Source organism: Rutilus rutilus, assembly GCF_951802725.1.
Source record: "Rutilus rutilus genome assembly, chromosome: 4".
NCBI classification, from domain to species: Eukaryota; Metazoa; Chordata; class Actinopteri; order Cypriniformes; family Leuciscidae; genus Rutilus; species Rutilus rutilus.
Window position 1 is genome coordinate 7,992,913 of NC_140212.1, and position 17,024 is coordinate 8,009,936.

General features: G+C 38.1%; 2 protein-coding genes across 2 annotated transcripts in view; both read left to right on the forward strand.

Annotated features, from left to right (window-relative positions):
• The first annotated feature begins 1,053 nt into the window (after positions 1 to 1,053).
• Positions 1,054 to 5,950, forward strand: wnt16 (wingless-type MMTV integration site family, member 16). The gene is made up of 4 exons (XM_084408355.1): positions 1,054 to 1,340; positions 1,504 to 1,730; positions 3,065 to 3,351; positions 4,923 to 5,950. The coding sequence occupies exons 1-4, from the start codon at positions 1,249 to 1,251 to the stop codon at positions 5,385 to 5,387; spliced, it is 1,071 nt and encodes a 356-aa protein (XP_084264481.1). The 5' UTR covers positions 1,054 to 1,248; the 3' UTR covers positions 5,388 to 5,950.
• Positions 5,951 to 10,599: 4,649 nt separating this feature from the next.
• stab2 (stabilin 2) overlaps positions 10,600 to 17,024 on the forward strand; it is a 32,727-nt gene continuing 26,302 nt past the window's right edge. The window contains exons 1-9 of the mRNA XM_084407161.1: positions 10,600 to 10,755; positions 11,469 to 11,596; positions 12,403 to 12,509; positions 15,307 to 15,392; positions 15,479 to 15,545; positions 15,649 to 15,744; positions 15,837 to 15,959; positions 16,564 to 16,760; positions 16,878 to 17,008. Coding sequence (XP_084263287.1) covers positions 10,669 to 10,755; positions 11,469 to 11,596; positions 12,403 to 12,509; positions 15,307 to 15,392; positions 15,479 to 15,545; positions 15,649 to 15,744; positions 15,837 to 15,959; positions 16,564 to 16,760; positions 16,878 to 17,008 — 1,022 coding nt within the window. The 5' untranslated portion in view covers positions 10,600 to 10,668. The remainder of the gene's footprint in view (positions 10,756 to 11,468; positions 11,597 to 12,402; positions 12,510 to 15,306; positions 15,393 to 15,478; positions 15,546 to 15,648; positions 15,745 to 15,836; positions 15,960 to 16,563; positions 16,761 to 16,877; positions 17,009 to 17,024) is intronic.

The following is a 17,024-nucleotide window of genomic DNA, read 5'->3' on the forward strand; positions in this document are numbered from 1 at the left end:
TAAAACAAACTGGTTCTTTTTCTTCTTCTTCTTCTTCTTATATTTAATTTGATTCTACCATTTAGGTCACAGGCTATTTTAGCAGAAAAATAATTTGACGTGTAGTGTAGTTTATGCAAATATAAAACTTTTGCTGAAAAAGAACCCTTTTTATTAAAATGTATTCAAAAAGCCTTTTTATAGCATTATCATAGTCCTTTTTATGATATAATTACATATCAACTTTTTACTTTTTACTCATGTTTTTTTTTTTTTTATTGATTATCTAAGGCAGTTTTCCCCAACTTTTTTTTGTACCCCCATAGTAAGACGTAAGTCCCCCTTAATCGACTCCAAATCAGGAATGTATGAGGAATGTATGGTGGTTTCGACTAATATATTAGAAATCATTATTAAAGTTGATTATCAATAACTATGGGCGAAAACAAAGTAGCACGTAAAAGTAGCAAATATACTCTGTGCTCGTCGTTTTAGTTATTTATGTTTTATAAGCAAAATCGAAATCCTTATCATCCCCATTTGGGAAGATCCACTTTAACGTTTATATATATGTATCTATATATAAGTTTCACTAATAATAAAATATAGATTTAAATGATTAATTTACTTAAGTTATTTTATAATAGTCGACGCTTTTATATTATTTTAACACTGTGGGCAGTTATAAATTCTCAACATTTTTTATTTTAAATGGTTTTACCCTGTCTAAGCGTTAGCGTTTCTGCTGTTCTATCTTTTAAGTTAACCTTTTTTTTTTCTTTTTTTTTTGTCTATGTTAAATATGCTCAGTTAAATACTAAAATTCTTTTTATTCTTAACACAGTCCTTTCAATCTCACAAAAACCCGAGTGTACTTGATTCTTTCTCGCTTTGCTCTCTCACAGAGCTCCAAGCCAACATCGCTTTGTCCAATCAGTGTTGACAACGGTCGTACCTTCTGAATATTAATGAAGCTTTCCAACCAATCACGATGTGGGAGCGCTGCACATGAGAGTGTTTAGTTGCGCGCTTTCCAACAGCAGTATATAACTGTTTGTGTCTATTTGAGTTCGCAGTGATGGCGAAGGTGACTTCTTGGTGGTTAGATGGTTTTTTTTCGTACCTGCGACTTCATGGATACATGAAAGGAGACTTGTGAATTTTAAAGCACCGTTTGTGGATTACATACGCTAGATATTAGATGTAGTGGACCGGTATGTGTCGTCTTTGTCCTAACGCTCAGTTCGGGACTTGTTAAATGAAGTGGACATGGATAAAGCCGGTTGTGGAATACATGCAATTTACCGTTTATTCATTATATGGCTCTCAGTTTGCCCTCTGTGCACTCAAGGGAGTTGGATGTAAGTAAAAAAGTGCTGTGTCGTTTTTGCTGTCAAATATTGTTTGAATAAAATGTTTGAAAATTGTCTCCTTTTCCTCGGGCCTGGTTATGGCATTTCAATCCAGGCCGACAGGAGAGGAGAACCGCTTCTGATCTTTGTGTCACACTGCTCCGCATCACAGGTGGTTGGGCATCACATCTGTAGGAGTGCCCGAGAAGTTGGGTTGCGCGCATTTGCCCCTGTCGCACAAGCAGAAGGAGCTGTGCGCGCGCAAACCGCACCTTCTACCGAGCGTTAAAGAGGGCGCGCGCCTGGGCATCACCGAGTGCCAAACGCAGTTCAAACACGAACGCTGGAACTGCTCGACCCGACGGGACCCGAACGTGTTCGGCTACGAGCTCACCAGTGGTATGCATGCAATGTCACATTGAAATAGATTTAATTTGAATGTCCGTTAATTTTTTGTAACTAAAAAATAAAATAAAAATCTCGATAAAATAGGCCTACTAAAACTTAGGGGGACAGAGATGGATTTTTTTTTTTTTTTTACATTTAAAAAAAAGTGGGAATGAACATTTATATTAAAAACATTCATAAAAAGCATTACATCGATATAATGATTGATACATTGAAAAAGGTAGAAATATCGTCAAACTAAACGTTTGATGATCACTGTATTGCTAGTAAATTATTTCTTTCAGTATTAGTCTCTTAAAGCAGGTTATTCACCTTCAGATGTCAATGATAAAATTATGTCTAAAAGCAGAAAGAAATTATTTAAAATATGTTATGCATATATGTGGTTACTGGACACTTCAACAAAAAAACAATCAGTATCTTCAATTGTCATTAGAAAAACAAGTTTCTGTCATATAATGAGAGATTATCACTTTGTAATTGTTTAAAGCATCTGAATGTTTTTAATTGACTGTCAGTCCTATGTTTGACCACTTTATGATTGATTTGAAATTCTGATTCATGTGTTGATCAGAGATTTTATTTAGGAAACAGCTGTGAACCCACATCTGTTTTAGGTTAACAATCTCTACTAAATTTACTATGGTCTTCAGCTGGCCCTGAATTTAATGCATACAGGATTAGCATGATTACAAAACAAAGAGTCGAACTGACATGCTAGAACGTGTTTCTTGATTTTTGTGAATTCATGTAAGATTTACCCTAAGTTTCTGTCACAGAGCATTTCAAATCCAAGCAAATAACCTTTAAACACAATCCATCCATGAAATGTATATCAGAGATATTTACTTGATGTGCAAAACAGTGACTTTAAAAACCACATCTTTTCAATAGGCTGTTCAGAATTTGGTTACACTTTATTTTAGTATCCTTGTTACACATGTAGTTTGCTGTAAATTTTGCATAATTACGTGCAGCTAACCCTTAACCAAACCCTAAATGTATAATTGCATTCTAACAAGGACACCTTAAATATAGTGTAACCCAGAATTTTTATAGCATCATCTGTTCTCACAATAATAAATTAAAAAATAAAAACTTCAGCCAAACATTTTTGCTCATTTTTATAGTGGGAAATCAGTGTTTCTCTGTATGAATGTAAGTAACATTCCCAGACTCCTCTGCTCTGATACTGCTGCACTGAGATTCTTTTCACAAATGTCCTGTTGGGTATCTCACATTCCCATATTTTCTGGTTGTCTCAACATTTGTAAGTACTAGATCGGCATCTTGCTTACATTCTCTTTTTTTTTTTTTTTTTTTAGGGACAAAAGAGACAGCATTTATCTACTCGGTAATGGCTGCCGGGCTGGTTCACGCAGTCACTCGCTCTTGCAGTGCAGGAAATATGACAGAGTGTTCGTGTGATACGAGCCTGTTGGGCAGCGGTTCGCCTACAGAGGGCTGGCACTGGGGCGGGTGCTCCGATGACATCGCCTTCGGGACTTTGTTCAGCCGCCGCTTCATCGAAAATGCGGTAAAGAACACATCAGCCCGTGGTGAGGACGCCCTGCTCACTATGAACCAGCATAACAGCGAGGCTGGGAGACAGGTGGGTGACACAGAACTATTGTTGAAAGAAATGAGATGCACAACAGTGACTGCTTGCTTATTTTTTCCCTTAATATTCTCCTTAGAGATCTCAAAATAGACTTTAATAATGGCTTTAATAAGAAGTCATGGACTTAAACCAACCAACCCTGAGAGAAATAATAACATTCCAAACTTTATTTGTAACAAAAATGTATATTAATTTAACAAACCAACAAAGGCACAAGACTTTGTACTTATTGTCTTTTATGAAGGCATAAACTAAAATCCCAAAAGTATTGCAAATAATGTAATCAATTCACTGCCTCATGGGAGTGTGTGGTCGTTGCTTTTGCCGTAATTTCGGTTTCCATCGGGACTTCTTTGATCTCTTTTGAGATTTTTAAGTTGAAATCACACTGACTTGCAGCTTTTACAGAAGCATATGTCATTGCTTTATATAGTTATCATCAGATGATAATCATGGAGAAAATGGGATTTTAAAATCGGAATCGTGGTGGTTGCCCTTCATTGACATGCTGAGAGAGTTTCTTGCCTTTCCATTCACATTTTGAGTGACATATGTCAAGTTGAAGCATCAATTTACATGTGACTTTGCTTGCCTGCTTCAAAAAGACAGCAAAAGACCTAGCGAGCTCTCATAGTTCAGGGCTATGTTTCCCTATATAGATGCTAATTCACTCTAATTGGAGAAAATATGAAAAGTGTGATAGTGGAGGTCATGTCCACCCTCAGACAGCATTCTTGCAACATTCATAAAGCATTCAAGGTCTTCCTACAGCCTCGTTTATAAACGGCCTTTCAATTCAATATTGATGTTCCAACACAAGGTTTCCTCAATCACCTCAAGGTTTTATGCAAGACGACAAACTTGCATACTCTCTGTATGTATTTACCATTTAAAATATGACCGTTTTCTCTTGTTCTAACTGACAATAGAAACTATTTCAAAACAACCAAATAAGAACAGAAATAGTAATGGGCTGCTCCAGCTCTGGCAATTTATCGTTCAAATGAGTTACATCTCCCCACATGTTCTTGATTAATCTAAGAAGCTGATGATTTGCACGGAATTCCACAGCCTTGACTGAAGAACACTTGTAAGTGTTTGGAGAGCCTAAACCACAGCTCTGGTTGGAAACCACCAAGGAGCGTTCAAGCGAGACAAAATTCCCCTCAAGTCAGCGAAGGGCCCCTGTAATCCTTCACCCAAACGAATGCTCCTATTTTATGAAAGTCGTCAGCTCACAAAATACTCCTTCCACTTACATGGTGCAGAACATGAAGGGAAGGAAGGACATAAAATCTCCATCTTTAAAAATTATATAGTCCTTGGAAATGTGGTTTATAGTCAACCAGGGTTAACTCTCCCGGAGATTTACATTAGTTCCGCGTTTTTGCCTGAAGTCCAGAAAGTCTGTCAAAATAAATTGCGAAAATGTTGGAAGGCTGAAATTGAATCAGTTCACATGTCTGCGTGCTTGCATAGAAAAACAAGCTGCTCTCCTGATCTCAGCTTCTTTCTATTGTCGATCAGATATATAATGCTCTCCGTATCCTATTCCTCTACAGGCGGTGGCCAAAACAATGTTGACAGACTGCCGCTGTCATGGCGTGTCGGGTTCGTGTGCGGTAAAGACGTGTTGGCGCACAATGGCCGCGTTTGAGCGTGTGGGTGCCTACCTGAAGGAGCGCTACGAGACCAGCGTTCAGGTGGTGGAGCGTTCCAAACGTAAGATGCGACGTAAGGACAAAGACCAACGCCACGTGCCTATCGCCAAAGAGGAGTTAATATTCCTCAACAAATCGCCAAATTACTGCTTGGAGGACCGACGGTTGGGCGTGACGGGGACCAGGGGCCGCAGGTGTAACAGAACTTCAGTCGGACCGGACGGCTGCAACCTGCTGTGCTGTGGGCGGGGCTACAACACCCACGTTGTACGACACGTAGAGCGCTGCGAGTGTAAGTTCGTCTGGTGCTGTTACGTTCGGTGTCGGCGCTGTGAGACGATGAACGACATGCACACTTGCAAGTAGAGCAACTACTTGGGAAAGATCTCCTGAGACAAGGCCTTGTGAGAGGAAGTGGACCTTCTTTTCGCCGTTGGGCCTATCAAACAAGTATGTTGACAAAATATCCATGGCAACCAGCAATCCACAGCGAAAACCATGCAGGGAGAAATGGTATAATCCCCTTTAAGTACACATGCGTAACTCTTGGGCTTCAAATGGGAATCAAGCCATTTTGTATATAATGACTGTGGAATATAACTGGAACATAAAGGGAACTGAAATACTGAACTGAAGAGAAAAGTGTAAATAGATGATTTTTTGGGGGGGTTATATTGAAGGCTCCTTCAGTTAAGGATGAATTATAACGGGAATTGTGTAGATAATATGCCAGGATATTTTTGATATGTAGGTTCCAAATGAGAATCCCTTAATAAATAATTCCCAAAGGATGTATTCTGCAATGTTAGCTTTGTTTTCTGCATTTAAATGTATATATTAAATTATGAACAATCGACATATGCGATTACAATTACACCTCGTTTTTGAGTTTGAAAAACTTAAATAAAATTAGTTTTTTAGAGACCATGAACATTCTTTTTGCTTGTGACTGTTGCTGTTTCTCCTTCTGCTCCTTCCATCCTAAACAAATAAACGCGAATAATTCCCGAAAGTGTAGATAACGGGGTGTTGAATGAATGAATATTCCAAATTACAAATCACGGTTGTCGTATTTCTTGTGACTGATGTTTGTGTCTCATTCGTTTCCTCTTAAGCTGTAATCCCACACACACATCTCTCAAAAAGTAGTGCTTTGCTAGAAGTAACAGAGTTGTGCCAAATACCATGGTTGCATTCTCTTAAAAGGCTCTTAAATGCTAATGCGAATGGCCCTTTTATGTAGCCACATTCCAAGCAACGGGACGGTGACAATTTACGGCTGCATACGCAGAACATATCAGAGATCTTCTGTCCAGTGACAGAAAGAAAAATTCCTGTGAGTTCTTGCACATGCTGGCAAATCTATTAAAGTCGGTGGAAAATCTCGCTCACGTTGCATTTCGTGATTTCACTCTGAATGCCTTCTTGTTCATTCTCATGTGGTTGTATTTACCACTGAGTGGAAGTTGCATCAAGCTTTCTTAAAAACTGTCAAATCACTTAAGACTATTCTCCACAGTGATTCTCACAAAGACTTTCAACCCAATTCCATCCAATAAATGAATCCCTTTTGGAAATGTTGCCTTTTCACACACTGTTTTAACAGAGTTTGTTCCCCATAGAACATATTTATTGATATCTGTAAAAATCTCTTCATTCTTCTTTCCAAGAAAAAAACACGTTGTTCTTTGTAAGTTCTAGTTACGAATCTTGTCGTAGTTTCGGCTAAGTGTTCGCTTTGTGGGCAACACGTTGACCAATCACAGACAGCATCCATTGAAATCTTGCATTAATCACTGCAACTCTCCAGGTACATTTTCAGGAGCAGCGCTGAAGACCTTCAGCCCTGGAAACTTGGTGGCAACCCATTCTGGAGAGAGACATCATGCAGACGAAAGGAGTCCACGTGTACGCATCTGTTCTCTCTGACGTAGCCAACAACTCAGGTGGCTGCCAGACTTTCGGTGCCTTCTTTCAGCGCTCTCATTCTTTTTAGTATGTGTTTAATGGTTAAATCATGATTTGTCAAATCAAATCTGCTGTTCTTCAATATTGCCTTTTCAGGGTTTGTTCCGCCATTGCTAATGAGCCGAAACTGTTTCTTAATGTTCTGGAAGTGTAGTTTGGTGAGGAAAAAGCAGCTCCACAACTGTTAAAACAAAGACAAATATTTCTGCAGATGAAATTCAGTAATAATCAAGAATATTGAAGAATATCCGTATGCTTTATTATAATTATTCAGCCTTTTTTTGCTGAGCCCCAGAGGTTTTTGAGGCATGTCCATGCAATATTTTACATTTCTTTAATGTAAGATTAATATATATTTTGTTTTCTGAATAATTTTTCTTTTATTTTCTGTGTGTGCTGTTGAGTAGAGACTGAAAGCAACACAGTGGGTGGTGTGACCACATGCACACACGCACAATATATTTTGGATGTAAGTTTGATCCACGCTGCCCTGTGGAGACCGGGGTCATTGCTCTCTTCCTGATCATCGTTCATCTTTTGTCTCATATGTGAATGATCAGTTATGTCCATCCAAGCATAGCATTACATCAGAAGCCAAGAGTCACGCTTTTTCCACTGGCCCATTCCTGCACGCTCTATGGGTGGTGCCATGCTCTATACGCCTTCCCAGAAGTCTGTAGGGGCTCGTGGCTGTGTCTGGTTGTGTTGGTTAAGGCCTGAGGGGTTTTGGATTGGCGGCACCGTTTTCCTGCCAATAGCTGTTGCTTGAATGTCGAAAATTCCCACAACAACTGCTGTAGTCAATGTTAAGATTCTACACACGTCCTTTAGTGCTTGCTCTGCCTTAATTCATTCTGTATGGTTTCTTTTTTTCTTACTAGCCTATATCTCACCACACTGCTATGAAGTGATTGTTTAAAGCAATTCATCAGTCATTCTGATCATATATGAAATGGGTTAACTTTTCTTGTCTTGTATAAGTATGGGAGGAATATGAACAGAATGGATCTATCCATCAGTGACATGATGGTATCTGCCTCCATCTGGTGGATTACATAGTCTTGCCAGAGAAGACCACAAGAGGGAGAAGAAGATCATTATTTCAGCACCCACGCTCTTGCTTAACTTTAGGCTATACTCAAATATATTTAACTTTGTTTTGGAATACTGCGTTAAATAGATGAGGCAAAAAGTTAATGAAAACATGCAAAACACACGCTATATTTCTTTTGCATTATTATTTTACAAATCATGTAAGGAGCTACACACATGACGTTGCCCTATGACAATTTTTACATTAAAATTAATGTAAAAATGTAGCCTTTTACATTTGCTTATATTTTTTTACAAAGGAGGTAATTTAGTTGCAGGCGATTCACAGTATCATCACACGCAGATGGTGCTTATGTTTTTCCAACATCATTTAGCCTACAAACTGCATAAGATGGTGCCTCCTGGGTATTTTAATTTCCCCAAAATATTCTCAGACAACGGACTTCAAGTGCTCATACATGAGCACATCTGGCTTCTGAAGTTGAGTGAAAAAAAGAGAAAGTCGCAATTTACAGAATATATGCTTATTTATACCACGAGCCCGGGGCTGTTGAATAAATGCTTGAATAGGATTGGTGGTCGGTGGATAAACGTTTTCAGGGTTGCAATTATTATATTATATAAAATATATTACACGTTCAAAATGTTCGCCTTAACATAGTACAAATTATGTTCGTGCCTACATATATCTTTACCTACTAAAGAAACACGTTCAAAATTGTTGCCTTAACACGACCAGGACGAGCGTGGTAACGTTACTCTTTCTAAAGAAACTCGTTCAAAATTGCCGCCTTTGCCACAACCTACAGATTATTTCAAACGTTCGCGTTCCCTATTCGGAGTTATTGTCCCCATTCCCTCCTCGAATGAGCACATTTTGCCACTAAAAACAACACAAGGAATTTGGAAACAGCAACAACAACAACAAAAAAACACGTTTGTACATGGTAAAGTATCATATTTCTTAAAAACCAAAATGTAGCTTTCTATTAAACCTGGCATTGTGCACTCTCACTATTATTATTGGCAAATTGTTTTCGTCCCTTTATTGTTTGTAAGCGTCTTTCTGAACAGTAATAAACTGACTTGGTCGAATATTTCTTATGGTTAGTAGTAGGCCTGGTCTATAACGTTAGGTTCATTGATGCCATATTGTATTATAGCCTGATTATAGCACATTGTGTTCTTGTGGTTGGGCCGGGGTGTCAATATAAAACCGTGTTCAATTTTTTACAGCTGGTTGGGAGTCAGTCCATTTAGGGTAGTTTCAAGATAACCATTTTAAATATCTTTTGGATGGTCTCTTCTAGTTCTAGAGAAAATTGAGTGGGTGGTCATGAAGGTTTTAATTTGTTTTCATAGGCAGTTGAAAAATAACAAACAGATGAATAAGTTGAAGAGCATTATGCAGACTCACAATCATACTAACCTCCCTATATCCAAATATATGCAGTGCACATGCACGTAATTCCTATGAAAGTTCTGGAACTATGAAAGGAAAGTCATGATGCAGCATTACATACAGGAAGTGTGTGTGTGACAGGGTATCTTCACCTGACCACTCGGCTTATTTATGAGTGAGGACATCCTGTCATTCTTCTGCCTTCAGCTTTATTTGTTCAGTTCATATAAACATACGTTTTTTTCAATGCTTCTGGAAATCGACCAGGTTCTTCCCAGCCTTCTACTTGGTCAACTGGAATTCCATTAACTATTCAGCAAAAAGTTGTAATTTTGTATTCAGAATCGTAAATGTGTTGCACCGATGCCAAAATCATGGTGTTTCTATCTTCTGTATGAGACCAAGATTTCATGCTGCAAAATTCATGTTGTTAATCGGCATGTTTTTTTCCCCCGGCATTTTCTGGTTTTCCAGTAAAAATATGTAGACATCTTTCAAATTAGATTGATTTACTTCAAAGTCATAAAGGTGTATTTCTTGAACTAATTTTATTTTTATTCCCCTATTGTGTTTCTCTCTCTCTTTTTATTATCATAAGCCTCACTATATTTAGCTATGTTAGATATCTTAAAACTACCGTCTAAAAAAAAAAAAAAAAAAAAAAAACAATTTACGACAAACATTAAACCATTCAAAATAAACGTAAGTATATATTAAGACCAACACATTAATAATTTAGAGAGGGAAAAAAATACCAACAACAACAAAAAATAAACTCCTCAAAGGACTGCATAAATAGGCTATTGATGCGGATGCTTTGTAACCTAGAAATGAGGAGAGTATAAAAAGTATGAGTATGAGTAGATAATTGTTCTGAAAAAAAACATAAAAAATATGATTTTCTTTTCTTCTTCATCTGCAGTGCACTTGTCATCTCAACACAACATCATTTAAAATCTTTCTCTGTTTAATGTCTTTCTCTGGTCTACATGTTAATGAAAGAGTGAAGGATTTATGTGTAATGTGAAATGGATTTAGGTATGTGTCCGAATTTTTAGGGGAAGGTGTCGCCCTCTGACTCTCGTGTTGCTGTGGTACAGGAAAGAGAGAGGGAGGGATTGTTGAAAAGGCAGAAGGCCAGCTTGTGTGGCCACAGTCTGGTGAAGGACCCCAGAGAGACAGAAAGAAAGAGTGAGTGAGACAGAAATAGAAAGTATTATTAGCATGAAGTTCATCTTAAACTCAAACTGTGGAGGTCTGATCCTACTGCTGGGGTGTGAGATACTCTGGGTGGCTGGTGCAACATCACAGGTGAGATTCACACACATACTCGTGCAACATGCGTATAATATGTGATTGCTTGTAAAAAAATCTTAGTGTAATGTAACATTTTTAACAAATATTTTTTGAAAATCAAGTATTTTGAATAGGAAATATAATTTGTTTTGGACTACTTCCTGTTGGACAATTTGTACTTGTACATATGCTTTCCAGGGTTAATCGGTTTCAGTCTCGTTTGGGAATATCAGCTCGCTCTATTACCATTTCCTGTTTACATATAGTAGATACCACTCAGTCTACAAGCTGGCAGAACAACATAAACATGCAGTTTGCTTTGATATTAATGTTCATATCTGTTTCCAGGGATACTTTCTCTATATTTAGTAAGAGAATGTTTACATTTCTGTGGTTGCAGTTGAAAAATGTAGTACATGTATTGCTTTAAGATGCATGACCTATAAGCAAATCTTGTCCCGTGGAATGCTGGGTAAAATAATCCTGAGAATGTCATTGGCCAGCTGTAAAGTCATGAACGAATCAGGTAAATCTCCTTGGAAAATCAGTGACAGGTGTTAAGATCCAGCGTGTTTTCCAGCTTTACTGTTTAAAAAAAATGAACACATGATATACCATATGAATTGTTGCCTTTCTGTGAGAGTCGGCACTGAACACTCTTTTTTGTGAAAACTAATGTGCTATGGATGGGTGTGTGTGTGTGTGATTGTGTTGGTGTCTGTGGTCAGAACCGTTGTGATAAGAACATCCAGGTGGTGACTAAATCGACCTGTCATTCCTGCTCGATAACGCTTTTGGTGAAATGTCCTAGTGGCTACACCAAGAAACCACCAGGGAAAAGCACAAAAGACTGCAGGTACAGTATATACTGTATGTTTCAATCATGACAAGTTTTTGAGTGAGTTATTTAACCTGCATTTATTGGCATGGGGAATGGAATGTTCATATGCTTGATTTTGGCGGACGAGATCATGACTGAACTATTTATTTGTGTGTGTCTGTCAGGTTTTGCTTATATTTTGGGAACCAAATGTGTCCACAAGGACAGTATAACCTGAAATCAGCTACACTGTGGGGACCAGCCAGTCACTATGAGGAAAAAGACACAATAATAACTAAATAATGTCATTATCTCAGCTATAGAGCTAATGGAAAGTTTTGACTTCTTTGACTTCAGAAGTGGCGATAGTCTTTTCTTCCCTATTATAACGTATATCTGAGTGAAACCGCTTCTCGAAGAAAAAAATAAAGGGCGGGTCTTGATTTTGTCCTTTGGGACTTGATTGGATCGTTGGACCGTAAAGGAGTAAAAAGTATTTGAATTATCCTACATTTTTTAATTGTAATTTTTAAATGTAATTAATTTGTGATTATAAAGATTTTTAATGTAAGTCTCAGTAAAAACGGTAATATTGGGAAATATTAATATAATTGTATTATTTAAAAAAAATATTGCCATCAGACATCCAGAAAAAGAATATTCTGCAATTTGTTTAAAATCTCTTTGAATTATCCTGAATTAAATACCACACTTTGATATCAGACCAGGAAAAACAGCTTTCATGACAAGATTAGTTTCCCTTGTGCATAAACAAAGGGTTATGCTATATAGCATGAATACAAAGGCAATAATTACATAATAATCTCTCTATTTGTGTCTAGGTATGAAATCCCACCTAATTTGTCTGTGGCGGGCTGTTCGTATGAATGCTACAAAGACACGGTGGAACCCCAGTGCTGTCCAGGTTACTGGGGCAATGACTGTATTGGTGAGTTTCAGGTCATTGAAGAGGAATTCTGTTTTTGTGTAGAATTGTGTTTGATTTCTGTTCCATAGAAGATCTATGACGTCAATAACCTCTTAAACCAGATAAATATGGCCCAAAAGTGATTGTTGTGTTCTAATCTGATTATCTAACACATTTTAAATGGCATTTGTCATTTCCGTCATTCTGTGAGGGAAGATGCACTGAGGGAATATTTTGAACGGAAGAGTTAGACAGGAACTATCTTTATGTGACCGCAAAGTCTGAAATGCAAGTAAGGGGAAGCATGGCTTCTCTTGGAGAAAGAAGTGGAAAAACATAACTTTAATATCATCATTCCTACTTCAAAAAATCCTATAGGAATGCTAATAAATGTTTGTCATAATTCATAATTGTTCTTTACGACGATTCATCATAATTCTGTCAAAACCAATCCCAATGTGTTGTAATGAGATAAAATTACCATTAAAAGCAACCATCCTCTAAAAATAAAATACGATCCCACTGGATTAACTGAACTTCCGGAATAAATAAACTAGAGAGTAGGAATTTTAGTTAATCCAGCAGGATTTTATGTGACTCTTGAAGAATTCTTATTTGATCCCAATAATACCCTTTAGGATTGCTTCCAGATTATGGTAGGAATTCTATTAGCATTATATGGGGGAATTTTTGACTAGGGATATAAATCCTATATGCATGAATGTGACCTTCCACAGTTGTTGATATTTTGGAGTCACACTTTATCCATTTTTAACATTTTATGTGGTTATGAGACCATGACGGTCTTGTTTCTCACAGTTGTTTTTTTCTGTGGGAGCTGTACAGTCAATAAGTATAAACTGACATGTGACATATTATTGTGTGTCTTGTCACACACTATGAGAGGAAGTTTTGAGCCGCTGTGGAACAAGGGATTTGTGTACTTCCTTCCCTCTGTGAGGGATATGGCAGATCTGTGCCTCCGTACCACTGGAATGTGCTGACCAACAAGCTGTGGAGGTCTCATTTCCAGTATTTCCTCTGCCTGTCAGCACTCACACAGATCCCACAATGAGTTCGCTGAGTCAAACACTTAAGTTAACATGCGTTGTCTTGGTTTCTTTGGTCTCTTATCAGCAGAACTTCCTGCATTGTTCTTTGAAAGTTAAATGATTTGACCTTTGCGTCTATGAGACGGGTCAGCATTATGAAAGCTTGGTGAAGCATTATGAGAGGAAATGCATTTTTCCTTGTATCTGATTTCATATTTAAAGTCCAGTGCTGTGACGTATTTCCCAGTGAAAAGGAATATTGAACAGAGGGCAGGGTTTTACTCTAGCGCTCCTCCTCTCCATCTCTCGCTCATTACAGACTAACGATTTGAGGGCAGTGGTTAAGCGTTTCCCAAACCAAGCCGTCAAACCTACGTCATCAGGGAAGGTCCTCCAATGCAGAGGGGAGGGGCATTTTCAGATTTTGATTAAAGATTACGAAGCCAAAACATTTTTTTCTGTGTTTTAACTTGCACGGATTAATTGTTCACCACAAGACTAGTAATATGCGCTAACAAAGTAAATAGGGTCCATTTTGATTTCAGTTGGACTTTTAACAAATCCAGAACTAAATTTATCTAAATGGCAGAAAGCATATTTATATTGAACCTGTTTATTTGAAGATTGGTACTTAGATCTATTAACACAATCTCATGGTTCACCATCGGTAGCTAATTCCTATGAATTTGTACGAGCTCATTTTTACTTTTTTGTTCGATCTGCTGCTCCCCAGTGGTTTACGGGTGAGGTTTGGGGAGGACCTTCATGCTTATCTTTTGCTAAAAATCATGCATTTTCATCCGATTCACATTGTATGAATTCATACAAAATCACCATCTTGTAAAATAGTTATGTTTTCCAGTGAGATTGCTTTGGATCCACCCAAAATGTCTGTTAACAAATGTGACCTTATTGTAAAGTGTTACCAATTTTTCTTCAGAGAAAGTGCAGAAAATGTAAAGAATGTGCTGAAAGTGAGCCTGCTCATGAGGAACTGTCTGCATATGCTGCTAGTGTGATTTTTCTATTTGTGTTGACACGTCTGTGGATGGAGTGTCAATGTGTGTGATGTGCCGGGAAGGATCTGATCCGATGAAGGCCTAAGTGAGTCAAACTTACAATGGCGGGAAGGAAAAGAAGAGTGAGGGTCAGTGGAAGAGACGAGGGGCTGTTTGAAGAACAGAGGAACTCTGCTAACTCATATCCTCTTGTAGAGACCCTACCACCCCAAACCCACTGACCCCAGATCAGTCCTAGAAAACAGAATGATCTCAAATCCGTCTCACTCAAACTGAACACAGAACAGTCATGGCAAACATTTGCCCTCAAATCAGGTTCACGCAAACTCGCTGATCTCAAATCAGCCTTAACAAAGCTCAAAACTAAGATGAACTACATTAGATAAATACTACTTCTACAGCATTTATTAATCTTAGTTAATGTTAAGTTCTACATTTATTGATACATTTTTTAAATCAAAAGTTGTATGTTAACATTAACTAATGCACTGTGAACTATAAATGAAGAATTGTTTACAATAACTACTGTTAACAAATGAGACCTTATTGACCTAAGTGTTCATTTTTTTCCCCCATTTATTTCACTGGGAATCAAATCCATGATCTATGAGTTGTTAATGCCATGCTCAACTGGTAAATGTGTGATTGACATCTCCAAATTGGCCATTTTATCTGATTGAAACAGAAGTTAAAAGAGATATCTTCACTTTAAACGTCACAAAATCTAATCCTTTATTCTTTCAATAGAGTGTCCAGGATCAGCGGCGAACCCATGCAGCAATAATGGAGTCTGCTCTGATGGTATAGGGGGCAATGGGACATGCACATGTGCAGTAAGTTTAATTTCCTTCTCTTGCTCTGTCTGAATCAAGCACATAGTTATTGAGCAGCCATTGAGACTTTTTGGGTGTTTTTGCAGCCAGGGTTTAAAGGAACAGCTTGCGAAGAGTGTAAAGAGAACTTATATGGACCCACATGCAACAATGGTAAGAAGCCCCGCCCCCTTTTATTCTGTAGCAGGATTAATTGATTTGTTGGGGTTTATTTTGGTGTTGATACCATGCTCTGACTGCCTCATGTGCTATTCAGTGTGTAGCTGCAAGAATGGCGTGTGTGACAGCGGCATGAAAGGCATAGGACAGTGCACATGTCTGTCTGGGTACACTGGCATAGACTGCGACCGAGGTAAGGCCTTGGATTATTATTCTGGGTGTATACAATACATGTGACATTGGATATTAAAGCAGCATGAGTGAATGTTTTTTTTCTCTCTTCAGAGCTCCCAGCATGTGCTGCTTTGCGGTGTGGGCCAGATTCGCGTTGTGTTGAGGACATGTCCATAGGGAAGCTTATGTGCAGATGCAAACCTGGTTATCAAGGTGATGGAGTCCAATGTACATGTAAGTACTGCACAAGCAAACAAAGGTTTGTAAAGCTAAGCTTGATCGAGGATTGGGTTAGATGTGACATTTTATTGGTAAGTTTTCTATAAAGACCATTTGAAATTATTTATATATATATTCAAAAGTTTGAGTCGGAACGATTTTTATGTTTTCAAAAGTCTCTTATGCTTACCAAGGCTGCATTTATTTGATTAAAAATAAAGTTAAACAGTAACATTGTGAAATACTATTTAAAATAACTGTTTTCTATTTTCTATTTTAATATATTTCAAAATGTAATTTATTCTTATGATGGCAAAGCTGAATTTTCAGCATCATTACTCCAGTCTTCATTGTCACATGATCCATAAGAAATCATTATAATTTGATGATTTGGTGCTTGGTTTATTTGGTTAACAGGCTACTAAAAGCACCAAAATTCTAAAACTCTTTATTTTGCACTAAACTCAAATATATTTTGCACCAAACCGGCAATAAACACTATAAATCTCAGTCCAGCATAGAAATGTATTCTGTACTGGTTTAATCTGTTCATTTCAGCAGATGAGGCCTTGTGATCTCACAAAATCTATTGTTTTCCTTTGTTGCATTGTCTATGCAGCAATTAACCCCTGCTTGAGAGGTGTGTGCCATGCAAACGCAGTGTGTGCGCATACTGGGCCTAACAAGCATATCTGCACGTGTACAGAAGGCTACAGTGGAGACGGCCATGTCTGCGTGCCCATCGACCCCTGCCAGACTAACCTGGGCAACTGCACATCTCGTTCTACGCGCTGTGTGTATGACGGCCCTGGAAAGGTGTGTTTGTGTGTGTGTAAACATTGTAACACACTTTGCACTTATCTGAGCCACTTAAATGTACAGATTGCTTTGATTATGGTTTGCCCATCTTCACAATCCTGCTGTTTTCCACAGGCTCACTGTGAGTGTTTGGAGGGGTTTGTGAAGTTTGTTGAAGGGGTGGGCTGCAGCATAAAAGATATATGCAAACCAGACTCTTGCCATAAATATGCCGCCTGTGCCACAGTGGAACCAGGAAGAGTCGAGTAGGTGAAAATTTCC